The sequence below is a fragment of the Epinephelus lanceolatus genome, chromosome 4 (genome assembly GCF_041903045.1).
Source record: "Epinephelus lanceolatus isolate andai-2023 chromosome 4, ASM4190304v1, whole genome shotgun sequence".
NCBI classification, from domain to species: Eukaryota; Metazoa; Chordata; class Actinopteri; order Perciformes; family Serranidae; genus Epinephelus; species Epinephelus lanceolatus.
The window spans coordinates 44,623,558-44,642,673 of NC_135737.1; the positions used below are offsets into that span (position 1 = coordinate 44,623,558).

A 19,116-nucleotide genomic window follows, 5' to 3' on the forward strand; every position below is an offset into this window, starting at 1 on the left:
GTCGCCAGCCGTGATGTTAAAAATAATTTAGATAAATATGCTTTCTATACTCACAACACAACACACAATTACCGGCACTCCTCTCTCCAATTCTCACTAATGTTTCCACTAATGTTTCACCTGAGATACTAGAATGAGACCTGTGCTTTAGAAAGACTTGGACACAAAACAGACCAGAACAAGCTCCCTGTTGTAAGACACTCATAATGATAAACCTGAACTGTTTGGTGGCAAAAACAAGCACTTTTTAGTGGACGTAAATTGACACAGTTTGACCCGTTTTGTCTGTGACCCTCTCTCTCAATACTGGACCAATTTAAAAACTCGTTCCCACGAGTCATTCAGACACACAAACGTGGGAAAATAGGGTCCAGGTTAAAAAAAAAATCAGTTTCCCTTTAATTTGTTTTCCGATCTGCAGTCCGAGGCCTGTTTCAGTGACACGTTTGTTGTTCAGTTTTCCAAACTCTTCTTCTTGCTGCTGAACATCTGCCTGACCACGTGTCTCCTTCCACTCCTCCAGCTACGCAGTGGCGGACAACTCGTACCGCTCCATGAGGACAGAGAGAAAGGACCAGTGCATCCTGATCTCTGGGGAGAGCGGCGCCGGGAAGACAGAGGCGTCCAAGAAGATCCTGCAGTACTACGCCGTCACCTGTCCGGCCAGCGAGCACGTGCAGACTGTCAAAGACCGACTGCTGCAGTCCAATCCCGTGCTGGAGGTGAGATGCCACGGCACTTCATTAATCTGTGTGAAGCTCGGTCTGTTGACCACACAGAGAGACAGAGAGTGTTTCAGCATATTGCATTTGAGTGATGGGCTGCTGAGGCAAATATTTTAAATGTCTTCACCATGAATAATGCAGAACAGAAATCTATCATCCTATCAATCCTGTCTTCATGGTCTCAGATATCAGTATAACCAGCAGCTACTCAAAAGTAGCCAGTTTGTTAAAGAGGCATTGTTTTACTTTGATTTCACTTACAGTCAGAATGAGTGCCCACAGGCCTTAAAAACAGATTAATAACTAGTGTTTTAGTTACATTCATTGATTATGATGCTGGATTTTATAAAAGCGTATGAATGTCCTGCAGTAGGGATGTCACAATTATAGATTTTCTTGGTACGATTGTCAGAGAAATGATCACGGTTTTACGATTATCACGATTATTATGCATTAATTAATTTCACACTATAAATGTATAAAATCACATGAACACTCCTTACAGATCTTTAAGTTTCATTTATTTCCAACATAACAAAAATAATTTAGCAACAAAGAAAAGTAACCAAAAAGTACAAGATTTAGTTTCCCACTGGAATTAAACAAAAATCACCTCTGTGTTAAACATCCACAGCACGATTTCCCTTTTGGGAAAAAAGGTTTCAAATGCTACATGTATTTCTTTACAGACTTTCTGTTAACTATATTACAAAAATGTTTCTGAACATTTCTTTTGGACCTGAGAAGAGAATTTTTAAACAGTAAAAAAAACATCTCGCTAGCTTTTGACTTATAGCTGCCCTTTGAAACATAAATAATCCATACTTCATCACTCGGAGACCAGGGATGGGGCTAGGGGATGCTATAGCCCCGTCAAAAATCTGTGTAGTACCAGTTAAGCCCCTCAAGCATTTTATTTTATATTTTATAATATATATTTTTAAGTTAAACAACATTAAAAAGTCTTTTGTTTATACTTGCGTGTTAGGCTAAGGCTAGCTAGCCTACAGTCTGTTGCAATGGATCGTTTTGTGATCAAGAAAAAATGAGTGCAGGTAGAAAATGAAGACCAAGACAGTCTCCCAGTGGGACAAAGAAGAAGAGGGAGTTTCGAAAAATGAATCTGAGAGAGGAACTCGTGAGCCCGGCATAATCTTTGGAGAGTGACGGTGTTGAGGAATCTTTACGAATAATTAACCATGGCATTTAAAATCATGGTTAATAGTGAAATCAAGTAATCGTGACATCCCTATCCTGCAGTCTGAATCCGTCTGACGTAAGAAGAGTCAGCAAAGACAGAACTAAACAGGGTTCCCACTGTCATGGAAAACCCGGAAAGCTCATGGAATTAGTAGAAATCATTAAAAGTTTTCAAAATATATTGTGAGAGAGGGCGGATGACAGATGCAGAAAAAGGCCAGGGTTGGAATCGAAACCCACTCCACATCGAGTCCACAACGATAGGTGGAGATATGCCCCCTTTCAGCTTGTTAGTATTGGACCTTTTCCAGTTGACCAATTACATCACAGACCAAACAGTCAAGCATCATCCTGCTGTCTGTCCAAAAAGTGCACAGCTCTGGATGTAGATTTCTCCATGTTGTTACCGTCTTCTTCTTCTGTTACACATTCAATGCTACTCAACTTCGGGGTCAAAGCCTGAGGTGGAAACTGTGGAGCATGCTCAGAGCACCTCAGCCAGTTTGGGTCTGATTGACTGTATGACATGCAGGAGTCACATTATCTGGGTGTGTTGGTCCAACTTTGAGAAATTAGATGTAGAACTATTTCAGTCGGACTACTGAGGGTCAAGTGCATGAAAACTTTATTATGGGTGCTGAAAGGTCATGGAAAAGTTTTGTTGTCCATGAAGATGTGCGAACCCTGAGTCAGATAGTGGAGCTTGCGGTCAGTATTTGTCACCTCTACTGTCAGATACAGTGTAGTTATTTTGATGATGCTGGAGTTCATTAAAGCGTATGAATGTCCCACAGTCTGAATCCTCCCGCCACAACGACAGCCACACAAAAACAGCACTAAAACTTTTGTATCTTTTTGGTATACGTGGCTCAGTTTACATGGGAATGCTTTCCATATTCGTACTGTTATGGCTCTCAAAAACCAACTTTGATTTAACACATGCAGACAGATGTATTTTGATACTCACATAGGAACATTTGAGCATCATGAGCATCATGAGCACTCCTCGCTCACACATACAGTTGAAATATTTTTGGGACATTAGCGCAAAACTGTAAAGCAGAGAGTGATGAATGTCTCTGTGGTTAAAGGCCAGCATGTTTGGAGAGTGAAGGTGATACAGAGGTGCAGAAGCGCCTGTTTAGAAGTCTGGCATGTCTCTGCCAGATGTGTTCCAGATGTGTGTAGGTGTGTGTGTGTGTACACTGTGCCCTGTAATCTGTGCTACTGTCCCAGACACACACTGCAGGGACTCTAACGCCTGTGGCTCCCTCTTTGCTGCTCCCTCTTCACCTGCCCTCCTGTCTTTATCACACTCTTCCTCTCTGTCCCGTTATCTGTCCACCTCCTAATCCGTCAATCATCACTCCTCTCTGCTCTCTATCCTCTCTGCAGGCCTTCGGCAATGCCAAGACGTTGCGTAACGATAACTCGAGCCGCTTTGGCAAGTACATGGACATTCAGTTTGACTTCAAGGTGAGTGGGACAGTCTGATTCACAGTGGCAGCTACTTTACAGTAGGGTTAACACTGTCTAATAAGTCTCCTGTCAGCAGGAGGTTGTTGCAATAACCAAAAATATTGTCACCTCAACATAGTGAAAACAAAACTGTACGAAGCTCTCTGCTCTGTTGTGCTGCATGGAGATATTAATTGAGTGTATTTAATCACTCCTCCCTCCTGTATCCCTTTTCTGTGGATACACAAATTATGTTATGGACCACCAAATCCCTGCATGCGATATCAAACCTACGTCACACTTCAGTACCCCAGCCTTACCCTCTCCTCCTCCTCCTCCTCCTCCTCCCCCCCTCCCTTCCCTCCCTGGCCTTTATCCCGTCGACAGGGCGCCCCAGTTGGAGGCCACATCATCAACTACCTGCTGGAGAAGTCCCGCGTGGTGCACCAGAACCACGGGGAGCGGAACTTCCACATTTTCTATCAGCTGATCGAGGGAGGAGAGGAGGACCTGCTGAGACACCTGGGCCTGGAGAGGAACCCTCAGCAGTACCAGTACCTGGTCAAAGTAAGTGTCTGCTACTTTAAAGAGTCAGTGTGTAGAGTTTAGGGGCATATAATGTTTTCTTTAGTGTATAATCACTGGAAAATAAGAACTGATGTCTTTTAGTTACCTTAGAATGAGCTGCTTATATCTACATACCAAGCACTATGTTGTTTTGATCGCACAAACCAAACTAGCTCTAGATCCGACCATTAGCATCTCTGCCACCGTAGTTGCTTGGCACATTAAAGAAGTTTCAGTATTGCAACCTCACCACTAGATGCCACTGAATCCTGCACACCAGACCTTTAATAGAGTTCATAATGACCGGAGCTGTTTTGGAAGTCTTTGGTTCCAGAAATGAGACGCTAGAGATGCGGATGCTTCAAAGATGCTTGAAACGCTGGAAGCGCTTATTCAATGTGCGCTAGCTACTGCCGTCTTATGCTCAAAAAAGTTGAAAATATTTTTACTTTTCAGCGTCTACGCGTGTCTAAAAAGAAGCGTCTACAAAAATGTACGTTGAAAAAGACGTCGGAAAAACGCCCGTCTAAAAAGACACTTGAATGCCGGTCAGATGCGCCGTATCATAGGAAAACAATGCTTTTACTGGCGTCGCGTTTCTAGCGTTTCATCTCGGTGTGATCGCTCCCTGAGGCTGTTCAATTAGGGCTGGGACACAGTCTTTGACCCCATGGGAGCTCTCTGTGTGCTCCCTGCATCTTGTTTTTTTTTTTGTTTGTTTGTTTTTTAGTTCATAAACCTGCATTAATGCTAGGTCATGGTTAAAGGGATAGTTCGGATTTTTTGAAGGGAGTTTGTATGAGGTACTGATCCATAGTCAGTATATTACACACAGTAGATGTCAGTCGGCACACCCCCAGTTTGGAGAAGCAGGCTGGAGTGCGTCACGGAAGCTAAGCAATGTGCTGCTGCGGAGGGGTCGGCAACAAAACGTATGTTTGCCACCTAAAACAATCTACATAAGTTTACGTGTACAGTATATTGAGAGTTTTTTCACTGCTTTACCTCTCCGTCAGACAGCCTGTTGTGACAGGAAAGCTGTTGATGGCTTAATCTATGCTCTCGTCAAAGCCACCAGACTCCACTGAGAAAAACAGCCTGCTTCCCCAAACGGGGGCGTGCTGACTGACATCTACTGTGTGTAATATGCTGTGTATGGAGGAGTAGCCCACACAGCCCCACTTCAAAAATGAAACAAACTGAACTGTCCCTTTAAATATTAGTAAAGTTGTTGTCCATAAACCCCCTGATGCTGGTGTGGAGGGAAACCTGTGTGTGAATATAAATCATCTGTAAATACTGCAGGGAAGTTGCAGTAAATCTTTCTCTCACTCACGCCTGCTCCCTCTCTCCATCCTGTCATAAGCCATTGGTCTGTGTGTGTGTGTGTGTGTGTGTGTCCCAGTGGGAGTTCTGGTTAATAGGCTCTAAGTCAGGGACTCTCAGCGCAGCGAGAGAAAGCTTTCCTCAGGGGGGAAATCTGCCTTAAGGCACTCGTTGAACCCTCCACTCGATAAACACACACAACGACAACCACTGAGCAAAAACAACTCATACGTGTGTTTGTCTAAAGAGGTGTTTACATCACACATAAATAGGTGTTTACTTTACATGTAAACAGCTGTTTACACATCACCTGCTTTATGGATTCTGCCGGACGTGTTAATTAATTCACCAGGACATGAAACACTGACGTAGGTGATAAACATATTATGTGTGTGTGTGTGTTTTCCACAGGGTAACTGTCCCAAAGTGAGCTCCATCAACGACCGCAGCGATTGGAAGATTGTGAAGAAAGCCTTGACTGTGATTGGCTTCAGCGAGGAAGAGGTGGAGGTGAGGACCAAGTGTGAGCTGCGTAAATCACGCCTGACATGTTTGTTTGTCACTCAGAGTAGCACAGATCTCCAGGCACCTCACGGTTTGATTCCATTACGATTCAGGGTTTAATTATAAAACGATTATCGATGCATAAACTTGAGAAACTTGGAGCACGAGTCTCTTTCTCCCTGAAGAAGACAGAGGAGGTGGAAGCTTTGAAACCTTTCCACCAGGGCCGGGCGATATAAAGACCATGTACGATGTATCGCTATATTTCCAAGCAAGATGTAAATTTATACACCAGTTATATCGATATAGGGTCGAGTTGCGTTACATGACACATGCCAGTGTGCATCTCTCACTCACAAGTTCTCCTGCAACACCTCTCAGAGCCGTATCCTGATGTGCACCTCCCCAGAAATGTAACTACACGCCGCAGTGACGCAGACCTCCTGTCTGTTTCTGTAAGCTGAAACCATTTCCCTCAGTGGAAACAAAACTGATTTACTTTAATTTCACAGATAAGAAACAATAAATTGTGAAGACAATAAAGCCTCCACAAAAATAGCATTTTAAGTCTTGTGTGTGATTTATGCTGGCTTCATATGAGCAGAGGAAATCTCTGCAAGCTGCTAGGCTAATTAATACAATGTAAAATGCCATAGGCTTGTGCTAATAATGTTAGCATGTTGTATCCCCGTGTTTTAGAGGTGCAGCTGCATATTTTCAAACAGGTGAATAAAATCTCTCTTTGCATTTTATTTTGATTTTGATCTGTTTTTATAAAAGTGCTTGTGACGTCTCAAATGTAGACTCACAAGTCAGTCTTTAGACGCTTTGCTTAACTAAAGACTGATGTCTTTCTCCCTGATTTTGTGTTTAGATGGGCGGATACAATTTCAGAGTTTAAAAAAACTTCCTACGTTGCAGAACCAATAGTAAATCTGCAGGGCGGTCCTTCGGTGGCTCGCTGAACTCTTGTGCTCGTAAACATAGTCCCACTAGAAACACATGTAGCGGTACAAAATGGCTCAAGTCGCTGTAAGTCCTTCATTTCCACAATCTTGTGGACTGAGCACACGTTTGATAAAAGGGAGTTAAATCTCTCTACATCCATTTTCAAGCTGTCTGTGTGTTTGTTTCCTTGCGGACGAGAAAAGGGGGAGTGCACATTTCTGGGAGGGCGTGTCCTTTTCAAAAATGCAAGAGGTGTTGCTTTGTTGCCGGCCGTTTTCGCCAGTGTGTTAAACACACTTTGGAAACGAGTGTCCCCAGACTATCAGAAGGCGGAGGTCTCTGATTGTCTGGTGGTGAGACTATCTCAAATGAGGCTTTGACTTGCAGCTGAAAACATGTAGTCCATTGCACAGGAAATACCAAGATATACATTTTTGTCCGTATCGCCCAGCCCTACTTTCAGCTACATTTTATGAAGCTTATATATGAAATATGTTGCATTTACACTCATCTGACGACTACTACATTCTTAAAATGACAAAAAGTTGAAGTTTACCTCAGATAAACTTGAACAAACATTCCAGCTCTCCCAGTATGTGTGTAAGTGTCCCAACACCACAGGTTGCACCATGAACAGTGAAGTACTCCATGTGCCTGAGGGGGCCGAGCTGTTTCTGCTTCAGACTGACACTGTGGATGTTTGTGTTTGAAAGTGTTTGTTGGACAGAGCTCAGTGTGTGTGTGTGTGTGTGTGTGTGTGTTATTATATGGTGAGAACTTATTTGTGCTCAGCGTGGGAGTCTTCCTACACGCTCATGAGTCTGGGCTTGCATCCAGAGCCTTGTAGATCTCACACTGCTCATAAAGTGCGGAGCAGGTGCTCTGATCGTCGGTGCACATTCGTGTCCTGCTCCAGTCTTAACTTTATTTTAATCAGAGCCACCTTTATCTGCCCAGAAGTCGGTCACAGTCGTAAAGATAGGCAGCAACTACAGACCTGTGTAATCTTATCGTGCTGCGGCCTCTCATCTCTTCACCTTTGTTCTCTCTCTCTCTCCGCCTCTTTGTCACACTTTATCTTTCATTTTCCTTCCCTTATCCTTATTTCTTCCACCCCTCCCTCCTTCCCTCCATCTTCTCTCCCTGCAGGAGCTGTTGAACATAATTGCCAGCGTGCTCCACCTGGGGAATGTGCAGTACGGCGGAGAGGAAGGCACCGTCTGCATCACCTCTGACACACAGATAAAGTACCTGACCAGGGTAAGATGCAGCCCCGAGCAGGCTCATGAACACCCCTAACAGGCCTGGAGGGAGATGGGATATTTGTTTTATATATAAAGCCCAGGCTGGTGTTTATCAAGCATCTCACAGTTCCTCTCACACTAGCACTGAAAGCTGAGTTATTTATGAAGCTTCCTTCACTTACTTTAAGCGAGAGGAGGGATCACGTTTAGCAGAGGGTGCAACATTTTTGTTTCACAACATTCTCAGCAGTAAAGTAGAAATTATGATGGTGTGTTGGAGTTCCTCTGACAGTTGCTGTTTGGAACATTAGACAAGGATAAAACTGGAAATGCAGAGAACAGTATCACAGGTGTTAAATACAGGGCTGTCAGACTCCAGTACCCCTCCACCACCCGTCACCTTCTGACATTCTCGATTATGTTTAGGTCAATTTGTATTCGTACTACTACCACACAGAGAGGCTGAAGCTGGATGTTTCAACCATTTATCTACAACTACTTAATGATTTATTGATTATTTTTAGCCTATTATCTCAGACAGTTGTCTGTCACTTTTAGCTAAATATTTCAGTTGTGTATCCATTATCTTTAGCTAAGTGTTCCTCATTTTATCCATGACTCTTAGCTGTTTTATCCTTTACTTTTAGCTCAGTTTTTCAATTATTTATGTATAACTTTTAGCAAAATATTTTAGTGGTTTGCCAGTTATCTTTAGCGAATTATTTCAGCCAATTATCTATTACTTTTTGCTCAGTTTTTCAATCCATGTATTCACTACTTTGACAAAACTGTTTCAATACTATTTGGATTTACTATTTTGGCACTTTATCACTTTTAGCTTAAAATTTCAGCTGTCTACCCATTATATTTAGCTAACTATTCCCCAGGTTATCCATTAATTTTAGTTGACTTTTTCAGCAATTTATCCTTTACCTTTAGCTCAGTTTTTCATTCATTTATCCATTGCTTTCAGCTAAATGTTTTAGGTGTTTGCCAATTATCTTTCAAAAATATATTATTTTTAGCCAGTTGTCTCAGACGATTATCCATCACCTTTAGCTAATAAATTTAGCTATTTACTTACTATCTTTAGCTAACTACTCTGCAGTTTGTATATTACTTTTAGCTGACTTCTTCCACCATTTATCCATTTTTTTCATCTAGATATTTTAGTTTTTTTGCAGATCATCTTCAGCTAACTGTTTCTGCCATTTATCCATTACTCTTTGCTAAATATTTTAGCGGTTTGCCCATTATCTTTAGCTATTATCCATTAATTTTCTGTAATTTTTTCAGCCTTTTATCCAGTTTTTCAATCATTTATCCATTGCTTTGCACTAAATATTTTAGTTGTTTACCAGTTGTCTTTAGCCAAGTACTTCAGCCTTTTATCCGTTACTCTTACTTAATTATATCAGCCATATATTTATTACTCTGAGCCAACTACTTCAGCCATTCAGCCAATTTTCTTGGTTAACTAGTTCAGTCATGTATCCATTACTTTTAAATCTCAAACATTTTAGTTGTGTACCCGTACCTTTAGCTGACCTTTTCAACATGTTACCCATTACTGTTAGCTGTCTATTTTAACCATTTATCTGTTAGCTGTAGCCAACTATTTTAACACTTTATCCATTACTGTTCGAGAACTGTTCAGACTTCTCTGTTCACTCACCAACTGGTTTTCACACACTCTCAATTGCTACATGTAGTGTTCAGGTGTGTGATGCCAAAATATCATCAGCTTAATTATTATCATGTTTCCTAAATTTCCATTTGAGGAGATTATAAGTTACCATTGGAAAGCTTTATAAATTATAGCTGCTGCGCAGCGATGGGTCGGGTCCAGGCATTTTTAGGCAATTCTGAGCAACAAGCAGAAGAATTGAAAGACATTTAGGAATTTAGCAACACAATCTGCCTTTTGCATCAGCTGAGGCTTGAACTCACAACCTCTGAGACTAAGAATCAATTTCTATCTCACTGAGCTAATTAGTCAGTGACAATTCATGTGTAGCTTCACAAATTGACTAAGCCAGACGTGCAGGTTTAGCAGCCGTCCATGCATGGAAAAGCAGATTTCAAACCACTGTAAAAAATTCAGTTATTGAAACAAAAATCTGAAAATACACATATTGCATCTAGACAGCATGGAGATGTTGGTAATTTATTTTAACAATGACTGATTTGCTTCATAACTGATAAACTGATGTTTAACTAGTTGAGCTATGTGCAAAGTGAGAAGCCTCAGATGGTTTCACACTGAAGTATTGACACTGGATCTTTGTGCAAAGTTTGGTTTATTTTCAAGCATGAGAAGGCAGATTTTCTAGCAGAAAAAAGACCTGAAGATGCTGCACAGTGATCAGTCACGCTCAGGCAATTTTAAACAATAAGCTGGAGCACAAGAAGATGTTTACATTACAATGTGGATTCTGCACCAGTTGAGGCTCAAATCCACAACCTCTGGAATCTAAGACGGTCATCTACCGCTCTGAGCTAATTGGCAAGTAGCAACTCAACAGTGGCTTCACAAACTGAGTAAGCCATTCACTGTTGTGTAGGAAAGCAGCCATCTGTGCATGGAAAGGCAGATTTGAAACCACTGTAAAAAATTCAGTTATTAAGACAAAAATCTGAAAATACACATATTGCATCTAGACAGCATGGAGATGTTGGTAATTTGTTTGTAACAATGATTGATTTGCTCCATAAGTGAAAAACTGATGTTTAAAATTGCCATTTTTACATTGACTCCAATTGTTCACATTAGAGCAAAATTCAAAATGCTGTCAAAAATTCAGTTTTTGAGATAAAATTCATATTCATGAACATTGAAGATTTGTTTAGCAAGAATTTGCATGTATATGTTTACAGTACCGTTTACAGTCAAACATTTTGATGCACTGTAGGCTCAATTTTTGATAAATCAAAAATCTGAGAAACGTAGTTTTTGTAGGACAGTCTGAAGATGCTCTGTAGCAAGTTTGGTGTCAACTGAGCAAAAATTGTGGGAGGAGATAGGTTTAAGAAGTTTTACAGTTTTTGAAAAAACAGAGTGATGAACTTCATAATTTTTAATAGGTTTAAATGTACAACAGTTTCTTCAGTATTGAGGCTACAGTTTGATGGAAGTTGTGAAGTTGTAGCACGTATGGTTGATGTGTTATGAATTTTCAAAGTTTTGAACTTTAGACGCTTGCTGTAGCGCCACCATCAGGACTATTGGCTTGAGTTTACAGCTGAGGATATCTGGCATGAGACTGGACCTTTGTGCAAAGTTTGGTGAGTTTTCACCCATGGGAAGTATGATAGAAGAAGAAGAAGAAGAAGAAGAAGAAGAAGAAGAGTTCTGGCAGCTTAGCTGCCCGGACCCTAAATATAGATCAACAATAAATGTGTACACAACTTGAAATACTGTAGGTATTTTGGCGCAGCTGCGTAAATTCTTCCAGCAAACCCTCTCTGATAAACAAGTAATCTTCTCTCCGACTGACCACATCCTCATCAGTGATACCCCTTGTTAGGTGCCCCATACTGTTTTGGGAACGTCATTTCTGTAAAGCCACAGTCTTGAGAAACACACTGTGACAATATGAAGATGTCTCCCAAATATTATAGCCCACAGTAATTTAAAATAAAATACAAGAACGTTATTAGACTCTCCTTGTTGTAATCAACGTAAGTAACAGCATCACATCTTAAAATCGAGGTCAGCAATTATTATTTGGGGGTACTCCTTTATTCTGTTAAACAGGTCGCATTCAGGGGAACGCAGATATGATTTCAAGTTTTAGTCGACTCTCTCTAAGAATCCTTGAGTGGTGCACAATATCTGAGGCACTGTATCGACAGCTGCAGAAATATTTGGCTGTTTTACTCAAAATCAGTCACAAAAATTATCTGTTTTTGTCAAAAATAATCTTTTAATGAATCATTTAATTGTTGATTGTTTCCCAGAACATCTCTCTTGTCCCACTCACTGTTTCAGCCAGAACACATTTCCTTGTAACTCCTAACAGGTCAGGATTCCTCTGGAGCTTTTACTCCCAGTTATTAAAGTAGAATGAAAATGTGTCATTGTGAGGATTTGCCAGCTAAGACTGATTCCTAATTTGAGATGCCTGATAATTATGGGCGTGGGCTTGATCCTGGGCTTCTTGGGAATTGACATATTCATATTTCCTTCAATTACTGTTAAAGACTTATTTGTTTAAGTCGTCCGCACACTGCTTCAGAAATGTGAGTCATACAACACTCTCCTCAGAAACATCTCCCCGTTCCTTCCCATCTCAATTTTTCAATTACACTTCATTAGACATAATCAGTAGATACCATACTCAGGATGTCACTGCTGCCGAGCGCAATGACGTCTGTTTACACGGCGAGCGAGATCACTCACGTGTCGTTAGTGTGTCGTACTAATGTTGCTGTGCTTCTCCAGTTGTTAGGAGTGAATGGACCAGTGCTGACAGAGGCACTCACACACAAGAAGATAATTGCCAAGGGAGAGGAGGTGGGTTTGGACACACACACACACACACACACACACACACACACACACACCCACTCATTGTAGCGTGAGCGTGTGATAAGCATTTATACACAAAGCTTTCCTGTCTGTGTAATGTCTGGTCTGGTCCGCTGTAATTATGTTGTAACTTGTCTGACTGTCCCTGCTGAACTCTATGTAACACTGTTATTGTCCGTCTGTCTGTCTCTCCTCCTCCTGACTGTGTGTGTGTGTGTGTGTGTGTGTGTGTGTGTGTCCTCATCAGCTGGTGAGCCCACTGAACCTGGAGCAGGCGTCATCGGCTCGGGATGCTTTGTCCAAGGCGGTGTACGGACGCACCTTCACGTGGCTGGTTAACAAGATCAACAGTTCACTGGCATACACGGTACTCACACACACACACACACACACACACACACACACACACACAGCAGTGACCCTGGTGTGACTGCTCAGGTGAAAATCTTCCACTTAAGGATGTAAAGTTTTAAACATATTCACTCACTACATTTTTCAAACTAGATCCAGACACTATCCAACACTGTAGTTCAGAGCATGTTGACGTCTCCTCTTTATTCTGTTACAGTACAGCTCCACCTTGTGGACGCTTACAAATCCACAACATGAACATAACTCAACATTAAACATCCAGTTTGCAGGATTTGGGGGGAAATATTGTCAGAAAGGGAATGTAATATAATCAGTGTGTTTCCTTTAGTGTTTAAAATAAGAACTGTTGTGTGTTGTTGTCACCTTAGAATGAGCTGTTTATATCTACATAGCGAGCAGGTCTCTGTTTATGAAGATCACCATGTTGCACCTACATGTTTCTACAGTAGCCCAGAACAGACAAACAAATACTGGCCTTTTAGGGCCACCATAGTAAGAAGTCTCTCTGCAGCGAGCAGCGTCAGTGTTCTGTCTTCTCTCGGCAGCCAGGTCTGCCTGTGTCTGTCAGTCTCTGTGGCCAGGCTGTGATCACTGTTCAGTGTTTTTACCAGTTTAAATCACCTGGTCTGTTTCATTCTGAGAGGAAGAGGCCTCTGTAGATAATTCGGCTCCTGCTAAAAAGTGATCTCACATTAACAGGTGGTGGACAAGCTGCCAACACCGACCTGCCAAACACCTTCAGAGATGCACTGATGTGTATCGTGAAACTGCTTTATTCAGTGTTTAAAGCTGTTTAAAGCACAGGTTCCATTTGTTTTGGAGAAGAAGAGACCTCTGTGGATAATTTGCCTCACGGTAAAAACCTCCCAAATGTCTTGATCAGAAAAAGGTGATCATACATGAAGTTGTCAGAGAAAAAAGGGGTGAGCACATAAGCATGTGGTGGGCGAGCCGCTCGTCTCCGAGATGCCAAAAAGCGTAAGAGAAACATTGATTGGTCTGTTTATTTTTGCGAGGAGACCTCTGTGGATCATTCAGCTCCTGATACAAACCTCCTGAACAATGAACACTGAAGGAATTCTAACCAGAAGAGGTTTTAGCTGGCTGCGAAGCACCAAATCCCCCTAAATTGTACACACTTCACTTTCAAACAGTATAATTACTGTGTCAGTTATTACATGCCAGGTTAGACCAATATACAGGCTGTATACTAATGTTATTGTCAATGTCAATTTGCAAAAGTTGGAGTGAAATTAATTTTGTTTTAATGCACATTTTATTTAATCCTGATTAAAATTTGTGAGCATAGATCTGAAGTTTTGTTGTGCTTCTCTAACAGGATGACTCCTACAAGAACTGCTCAGTCATTGGCCTGCTGGACATCTACGGCTTTGAGGTCTTCCAGAACAACAGGTACAGTGTTCAGGATTTATGTTAATGCTGCATTTAAACCTTCGCTTGAAAAAAAAAAAAATCTGCACAAGGTCGACTTTCTGGAATTTTCTGGAGCTTTCAGCTGCATCTCATGGCCTTCATCGCCTGCTGAAGTTTCCTCAGTTGGTTATTGAGCAACCTAAAAGCCCCGACACCACAATTAGTGGTGATGAACGCCCCCCGCTGCGTCGCCTTAATCGCCATGTCTCGGCCAAAAAGTTGCACATTAACACACTGCAAAGACTTCAGCTGGCGGCCAACCAGCACGTTTGTTCTGGCATATGCTGAGATGTAGCTTAAAGCTCCAGAAAATAACCAGTAAGTGGAGCTTGTGCCAAGACTTTTGTCAAACCACTGTTTCAAAGGTCAATATTTAACCTCCAGTCTGAACCTACACAGTGTTTATGTAACCTGTATTCATACATGCTATGAATTATGGGTAGTTATTTACTCACCACCAGCGTAATGTGAGTTAGTAAGAACACCAATAACATGTTGATGGCTTTTTTCACTCAGTGGTTGTGTGTGTTGTTGTGTGTGTCGTTGTTTGTTGCAGCTTTGAACAGTTCTGCATCAACTACTGTAACGAGAAGCTGCAGCAGCTCTTCATCGAGCTCACCCTCAAGTCAGAGCAGGAGGAGTACGAGGCCGAAGGCATCACGGTCAGACACCAGTTTCTTCTCTCCCTCAGCGTCCACACTCTCACCCCCACCTGCCTCCATTGTTTAGTCCAGAATTTAAAGGGACAGTTCACCCTAAAATCTCAACTAGATTGTTTTGGTGTCGTGTTTAAATCACACCGACTCCGCCCTGCGTTCAGCGTTTGTCCACAGAAACAGCTGTGTTTGAGCTTCATCTCCTTTCGAAGCAGAGAGGGCAGAGACAGACCTGTTACACATCTATGGACCGGTCAGACTGTCTCCACCAGGCTGACTGACATTTACTGAGTTAAAATATTTTTCATGTCAGCGCCACAGAATGAAATCAGCGAGGGTTTTTTTTGCTGCTCACAGACTGGGAGCTGATCAGTCAATAAATATACAGTTAATCAGTTCAAAACACACACACTCACCAGCCACTTTATTAGGTACACCTGTTCAAGTACTCATTAATGCAAATATCACGTGGCAGCAACTCAATGCATTTAGTCATGTAGACATGGTGAAGACGAGCTGCTGAAGTTCAAACGGAGCATCAGAATGATGAAGAAAGGTGATTTAAGTGACTCTGAACGTGGCATGGTTGTTGGTGCCAGACGGGCTGCTCTGAGTATTTACTGGGATTTTCAGCACAACCATCTCTAGGGTTTACAGAGGATGGTCCCAAAAAGAGAAAATATCCAGTGAGCCAAAATGCCTTGTTGATGCCAGAGGTCAGAGGAGAATGGCCAGACTGGTTCAAGATGATAGAAAGGCAACAGGAAGTCAAATAAGCACTGGTTCCAACCAAGGTGTGCAGAAGAGCATCTCTGAAGCAACAACACCTTGTCCAACCTTGAAGCAGATGGGCTACAGCAGCAGAAGACCACACCAGGTGCCACTCCTGTCAGCTAACAACAGGAAACTGAGGCTACAATTCACACGGGTTTCTCACCAAAACTGGACAATAGAAGATTGGAAAAACCACATTCAGATGGAAGCATGGATCCATCCTGCCTTGTATCAACGCTTCAGGCTGCTGCTGGTGGTGTAATGGTGTGGGGGAGATTTTCTTAGTACCAGCTGAGCATGGTTTAAACACCACAGCCTACCTGAGTATTGTTGCTGAGCGTGTCCATCCCTTTATGACCACAGTGTACCCATCTTCTGATGGCTACTTCCAGCAGGATAACGCACCATGTCACAAAGCTCACATCATCTCAAACATGACAATGAGTTCACTGTACTCCAATGGCCTCCACAGTCACCAGATCTCAGTCCAATAGAGCACCTTTGGGATGTGCTGGAACGGGAGATTCTCATCATGGATGTGCAGCAACTGTGTGATGTCATCATGTCAATATGGACCAAAATCTCTGAGGAATGTTTCCAGCACCTTGTTGAATCTGTGACACCAAGAATTAAGGCAGATGTACCTAATAAAGTGGCTGGTGAGCGTATACAGGAGGATATTTGTGTGATTTTTAACAGCTGTCTGTGCAGATTTCATACTGAACGTGACAGAAATAGACTCACAGGTGGTCTCTGGTTACCATGGAGAAACCTTTCGCCGAGGTGTAAATTGAAAACGTGGTGCTGCTCTTTAACTTCAGTCGAGTAGGAGTCGAGTTCTGTAGGAGACACTGAATGCTCATAATAATAAGCTCTGAATCTGAGACAGCATCGCAACTTATGTCATTGCAAAAAATACACCTTCACCAGCTCTCTTATTTTTAATCCCTCCTCCACTCCTCTTCCTCTCCGTCCACCTTCTTCATGCTGTTTTGACATTTAGTTTGAACCCTCCATTATCAGCCCATTCCTCCTCCTCAGCCACAGGTCAGGCTTCACACAGAGCTCTTAATGTGATTGCGGTCACAGTTGTGTTTGTAAATTTAATTTATAACTCTGCTGTTTCACTGACGCTTTTACTCAAAGTGATTTACAGTAAGTGCACATATTCTCAGAAGATGCTGCTCCATCAGACATTTAGCCTCTAACTCTGTTATTGCTGAGTCAAAGTGTCTGTTATTTATTCACAGTTAAGTCTTAAATGATCCCTCTTAAGGAAATGACATGTCAGAGGAGGTCTGTGTTGAAAGATGATCTCTAATTCTCCTGCTCCGTTTATATTCAGTTATAGTTTGTTTTGCCTCTTTGGAACAAGGGCCTCTTGTGTCAGTCTGATATAAAGTCAGTGGTCAGAGAGCAGGTTGTGGGAGAAACTTGGACTCACCTCTCAAAGAGCCCATTATCATCTGACATCAGGGCCGTGGGCCGTGCTCTCTGTCATCTCTGTGGAAATTATGTGGCCGTTAGTGCTAACAGAACCTAACGCTGCCGCGCTCAGCATGTGGAACTCTGTGTTCATGCGTGTGTCCACATACGAGTGGGCGAGCGGCGTGTCTGTGTGCCAGGATTTCTGGGATTCTCTAGATGACGGACTTTACAGTCGCTGAATAGTGTGGAACAGTTGTAATGGTTTCAGGTTTGGACTGATTTATCTGGCAGGAGTTACGTCCAGGTCAGAGTTCAGACTGAGAGAAAAGTCAGCTGGCTGTGGCTCTTTATAAACAATTTCTTTCTGTTGTAATTTATACCAATAAATGCTTTTATTCTCATGATGTGTCACTGAATCAGTGCTGGTGTCTTCGCAGTGGGAGCCGGTGCAGTACTTCAACAACAAGATCATCTGTGACCTGGTGGAGGAGAAGTTCAAAGGCATCATCTCCATCCTGGTGAGGAGACACTCTGAGCTGTCTCTGCTGCAGAAGGGTCATTCATTCATTCACACTCACTTATGAAATGAATGCCATGAGTGAGGTGTCGTAGTTCAACATTTTAGAAAATCTTGGAGATGGTCGCCAACATGACAAAATATATAGTACAGTTCATAACCCTATAAAACTATAGCACTTTTACACTTTGGTTGTTGTACAGATTAAACAAACAAGATATAACTAGTCCATAGCCATTGGTAGCTTTGTCCCCTTCTGCCTATGCCAATCCTCAATGCCTATGTGCAGTTTCACATAGATTGACCACGTCAGTGAGTAGAAAAACGTGGGACAGACAATGAAAAATCCATATGGCGGTTAGGCCTAGATAAGAAATGAGCTCTCTAGCGCCCCCATTTTGTTTGATGGGGTCAATAATGGAGGGGTCCCCTCAGATTATGTGTGGTCATATGCCTACAAAGTTGCGTGGTGATGGGTGAAACCCTTGAGATGTTATACACCTTTATGTGATGAGCCACGCCCTCCGCAATATTCATTGCCTTATAGAAGCTCAGTTTTAGTAAGTTTTCCAACTTTTGCCAAGAGGGAACTTTAGATATTGGTCCCTAGATTATGTTCACCCAGTTTCATGCAGATCGCTCAAACTTCCTAGGAAGAGATCCATTTGAAGTGTTTTTCAAAAAATTCAAAATGGCGGAAAATCTATATAAGCGGAAGTTATGGGTTCTTGAGGCAAATGTGTTCCTCATGAGGAGAGGCATCTCTGTGCAAAGTTTCATGTCTCTACGACATACGGGGCATGAGATATGCCCATTCAAAGTTTGACATTTCAAACTGTTGCTGTAGCGCCCCCCTTTGGCCAATTGATGTAATATTGCTTCATTGGCATCCTCCCATGACCCTCTACCACTGTGCCAAATTTCACATGGATTGACCAAGTCAGTGAGGAGAAAAACATGGAACAGACACACAGACACACAGTTTTTGTCATTATATAGTAAGATGTATTGATTAGTGAGCTTTAGAGGTGCCAGCAGACGTATAGAGAATAGGCAACGATGTCATGCCACATTGCATTCTGGGTAGTAGCACTCACACTTCAGAACACGCTTCTTTAAGGGAGACAAAAACAAGAATTAACTGGTCAAAGAGCAAGTGCAACATTCCCTGAGAGAGAAGCTGAACAGGGAAGTAAAGTAGCACTATTTTTCAAAACTAAAGGACACAGACGGACCTGATCTGTACGAACTAGTGATGCGATTAGTTCAGGTAAGCTTGTCGAGAAGTTTCACAGGTTTTGGGCGGGCAGGCCATAAAAGCAGTGTTCTGAATAAATGAACACTTTCAGAGACCTGCAGTAATACAACTTCCACCTTCTCCTCCCCTTTACCAGTCTCTCTCTGCTTCTCTCTCACACAGCAAATCCAGCAT

At 42.2% G+C, this 19,116-nt stretch overlaps 1 protein-coding gene across 5 annotated transcripts in view; it reads left to right on the plus strand.

The window, feature by feature from the left end:
- LOC117259231 (unconventional myosin-Ic-like) overlaps window positions 1–19,116 on the plus strand; it is a 115,071-nt gene that overhangs the window by 77,363 nt on the left and 18,592 nt on the right. For all 5 annotated transcript variants that reach the window (XM_078167357.1, XM_078167356.1, XM_078167359.1 and 2 more), the window contains 10 exons: window positions 524–722; window positions 3,321–3,401; window positions 3,771–3,950; window positions 5,688–5,786; window positions 7,878–7,988; window positions 12,417–12,488; window positions 12,751–12,870; window positions 14,215–14,288; window positions 14,866–14,971; window positions 17,605–17,685. In XM_078167357.1, coding sequence (XP_078023483.1) covers window positions 524–722; window positions 3,321–3,401; window positions 3,771–3,950; window positions 5,688–5,786; window positions 7,878–7,988; window positions 12,417–12,488; window positions 12,751–12,870; window positions 14,215–14,288; window positions 14,866–14,971; window positions 17,605–17,685 — 1,123 coding nt within the window. The remainder of the gene's footprint in view (window positions 1–523; window positions 723–3,320; window positions 3,402–3,770; window positions 3,951–5,687; window positions 5,787–7,877; window positions 7,989–12,416; window positions 12,489–12,750; window positions 12,871–14,214; window positions 14,289–14,865; window positions 14,972–17,604; window positions 17,686–19,116) is intronic.